At 37.2% G+C, this 4,074-nt stretch overlaps 1 protein-coding gene across 1 annotated transcript; it reads left to right on the top strand.

Annotated features, from left to right (window-relative positions):
• Nucleotides 1-1,435: 1,435 nt before the first annotated feature.
• On the top strand, nucleotides 1,436-2,491 carry LOC113308382 (osmotin-like protein). Its single transcript, XM_026556847.1, has one exon. It carries the CDS (start codon nucleotides 1,483-1,485, stop codon nucleotides 2,257-2,259), a length of 777 nt encoding a protein of 258 aa, XP_026412632.1. The 5' UTR covers nucleotides 1,436-1,482; the 3' UTR covers nucleotides 2,260-2,491.
• Nucleotides 2,492-4,074: the final 1,583 nt, after the last annotated feature.

Genomic DNA, 4,074 nt, shown 5'->3' on the forward strand with positions numbered 1-4,074 from the left:
GTTTTACGGAATGAACACACTGCCTTAATTGGTTTTACAAAATGGTTAATCCAACTAAAGTTATATGTCAACAGTTTGTTCATCAGATCAAGGAGATAGCAATTCTTAATTGGTTTTACCATTTCTGTTGCACCATGGCAAAGCACGTGATTGGGTCACTTCGCTGAGTTTGCAATCGAAATTACAGAACAAGGAACGGAATAGTTTATATATGTGAAAAGTAAAAATACTGTAATAAAAAAAAAGGACAGAGATAGGAGAAAACAACAGTAGAGAGACAGCACGTGCTACTGAATCCAACTGACACCTTGGCCTTTACGATTCTTCTCTCTTTCCCTTGTCCATCCATTGCCATCCTCGGCTGCCGTTATGGCTCTCGTGTTTGTGTGACTCTTGTGTCTTTTGGCTCTCTCTCTAAAGCACAAACTCATCTCTCCTTTTCTTGATTCAAAATATCAAATACGAAACTTAAAAATTAGGTACTCTATTTTCCTTTGTTGAAGAACAAAAGAAAAAAAGAAAAAGCTACCCCTTTTTATTCTTTTTTCTCTTTATGTTTACCACTAAAGTTATCAATAGCTACTGCAATGTATTTACCCGGAAGATGCATAATGGTTGAACCATGATATCCATCAAGTAAAACCCCAAGCAAGAGAAGAAAAAAAAACTGAAACCCTGCTAGAAAAACAAGTAAAGGAAAAGTGGAAAAGACTAAGCTAAACCATACGACGAAAATAGAAGTCCTGATGTCATGTCCATGTGCGGACTGCAGACTGCAGTGTGCTCCACCTTACTGGCGCGCATGAACGATGAGGTGTTTCACACGGAGCTAACTGATCCAGTATACAGTATTTTACTAACTACATTTTTGCAGCTTGTGCATCTTCAGATGTCAAAAGCCTGCCTTAAGAGATCTCTGATTTAATGCCCTTGACTTGAAATATCCGATCGACTAACGCAAGCCATTCTGCTCGTAAAAAATAAAATAAAAATTGAAATCATATATTTCATTAAAAACGAAGTACAAGAGCTAAGAAAAAGAAAAAAGTTACGGGTACGTTTCTTTTCTTTCATGGCTTTCTATAAAGTAATATCAGATCACAACGTAAAAGCAAAGCAGCATTGTAATTTCCCTCGCATCTACAAAGCATATCCACACACTTGGCTAGAACTTTCGTCCTCTATCTACAGACTCTGTTCCTCAGTTCCAAACACAAGGCGATAATTAAATTAGTGGGCCCAACTTTGACATATTTAGGTCGATCATATTCATACTCATCAGAGGTAGCAGTTACTTTAACCCGAAATACGATCAGTCAATAATCTAACGGGTTAAGAAAACATCAGAAGAGAAACAGTCGTATTATACTGCAGCAGATGCTACGGTATCAAAAAGCATTACATGCTTGCACTCTGCCTATAAATACCAACTCTAAACCTTTGGTTGTCTCACTCACACCTGAAACCCCACAAAACACAACCATGGCTTCCTCTTCCGCCTCCACTTTGTCACTCTTAATCTTATCCATCACCTTCTTCCTTTCTCTTAACCTAATCACCACCCAAACCCAAGCAAGTGACATGATCTTAACAGTAGTAAACAATTGTCCCTTCACAATTTGGCCAGCCATTCAACCCAACTCTGGTCATCCAGTTCTTGAAAAAGGTGGATTCGCCCTTCATACCTTATCTCACAAATCGTTCGCAGCTCCAGCACAACACTGGTCTGGTCGTATTTGGGCTAGAACAGGTTGTACTTACACCCATACTGGTCAGTTCTCGTGTGCCACCGGTGGTTGTGGGGGTAAACTTGAATGTGATGGTTTAGGTGGTGCTGCACCAGCAACCCTAGCTCAGTTCACATTACATCATGGTCACAGCGATCTATCTTCATACTCGGTTAGTCTTGTTGATGGATTCAACTTGCCAATGACTCTAACACCACATGAAGGCAGAGGTACTTGTCCAGTTGTTGGATGTAAGGCTGATCTACTGTCCACGTGTCCTGAGAAGCTGAAGATGAGATGTCCAGCTGGTCATGGACCTGTTGTTGGATGTATGAGTGGGTGTGAAGCTGTTGGTTCAGATCAGATGTGTTGTAGGAATCATTACAACAGCCCACAGACTTGCAAGGAGACTGAGTTCAGCTTGTTTTTCAAGCATGCTTGTCCTGCCACTTTCACTTATGCACATGATAGTCCTTCTCTTAGCCATGACTGTTCTGCTCCTCGTGAACTTAAAGTCATTTTCTGTCATTGATCACCTTCATCATTATCATCACTAGTAAGCTTTATTTGTTTTCTTATGCGTAGGGTCTCTGATCAGTTCCGTGAATCTGTTTGCTCTTTGGACTGTTCAGTTTTTAGTACTGTAATGTAGTTTTTCTGTTTGTCGTTTTAATGATGTGTTGAAATGTAAGATGAAACGTATCCGAGCGTTTTCAATTAATTAAATGATGAACAAAATTGTGGGTTTGGAATTTGAAAATGATGGATAGTTTATTGTCATTTCTAATCTTTAATTTATAGGTTTCTTTTGTCTCTGTAAACTGACAAAAGTAGAATATGTTGGGAGGTGGAGAAAGGTAATGGTGTCAAAGTAAATAAATTGAAATTGGTGTTTCGTGTCTGTTTGTATCAGCGAGTGTGCTTCAACAGCTGCCATAACCAGCTGAATTAACTATTAACGGGTTAGCAAAGTGCGAGAGGCGAATGTTTCTGAAGTTATGGCATATGGGAATGGATATGCGCGCCTTGGAGTAGTGTTGATGGGTTCTCTGGTCCTACATTGCTAAGTATTTCTCAAAAAGAATTACAGTATTCATGGCCATTGACCGGTTATTTTATCCCGAGGACTAGCTCAAGTGGGCTAGGGAATCGGGATGAGGACGAGGTAGGTTTACGAATAAAAAAAGTGAAAAAAAGAGAACTAGAGGAGAGAAAATGGTTTGGGGAACTTTGTTTTGGTTTTTCAAAAAAAGTGCTGTATGTTAAAATAATTTCTCTTTTGGTTTTCTTGCGAAAAAGATAAATCATCAGAATCTAGGTGTGTGACATCTTTCAATTGACCGACCACCTCTGTCCAATATTATAAAATATTCGGAATATAAGGATTTTTTTTTTCTTTTTCTTTTGAAGCATATAAGGATGTCGATAAGAGAGATACCATGATCAAAGAAAGTGAAAAACAAACACAGGAGTTGTTAACGGAAATGGTAAAAGATAAGGCTGTGTTATGGGTAGGTAAAATATTATACCTGTTATGTGTGGAGAGCTCTTGTTATCAACAAAATAAGACGAGTGGTTTGCACTGCAAGTGTCTTGGTTTGAGCTCAGATACTAGGCACAAAATAGGTATGTCATTTCTAATCTTTGAATATGTTCTTAGGTCTGGTATGGCAAAGCAGTTGTGCTACTGTGAAAAAACCGTTAAGCGGAAATTATTCTAGTGAACGATACTAATAATATCGATAATGGTAGAGTTTTTATCTCTGGCGATTCTGAGAATATCGTTCAATGAAAAATTTAGCGCCAACAATTACTTCTTTGTCGCCAATAAATAGGTAATTTTCAAATTAAAAATTTACACCAAAATTTTTATACGGAAATTTTCTCTCTCTTTCAATCTATTTTTTTTCAAAATTTCTCGACTGGCAGAATTTCAAGCCCAACTTGATTTTTCTGGAATAGTGCTTTAAGGTGCTGTTAAGAAGATATGTGATAGTTACAAAGAAATAGGTAAAAAGCAAAGAAGTCTTCAAGTTTTGGATATTAACCAACTCAAACCTGCAGCTAAGAAAAGGCAAGGAAAAGTTCAAGGCAAGGAAAATCAAGACAAAGTCAATTTAAAGCCAAAGAAGAAGATAAACAAAGGAAACTTTGTTCGTGAGCGCATTGATTGGAAATTATGTGAAATGAAGAAGATAAACAAGATGAAGAACATTGTGTGAAATTTTTATTTATAGTCTATATTTTAAATTCTTATTTTCTAGTTTTATGTCTTGTAAAATGACTATTAATGATTATTTCGAAGTTTAATGAATTTGATATTCTATTCTTGAAATAATTTCCAAAT

Source organism: Papaver somniferum, chromosome 9 (assembly GCF_003573695.1).
Source record: "Papaver somniferum cultivar HN1 chromosome 9, ASM357369v1, whole genome shotgun sequence".
In the NCBI taxonomy this organism is placed as follows: domain Eukaryota; kingdom Viridiplantae; phylum Streptophyta; class Magnoliopsida; order Ranunculales; family Papaveraceae; genus Papaver; species Papaver somniferum.

What these genes read in the sequence shown, in the direction of transcription:
- LOC113308382 (XM_026556847.1), top strand. Translation starts at nt 1,483, where the DNA reads ATGGCTTCCTCTTCCGCCTCCACTTTGTCACTCTTAATCTTATCCATC.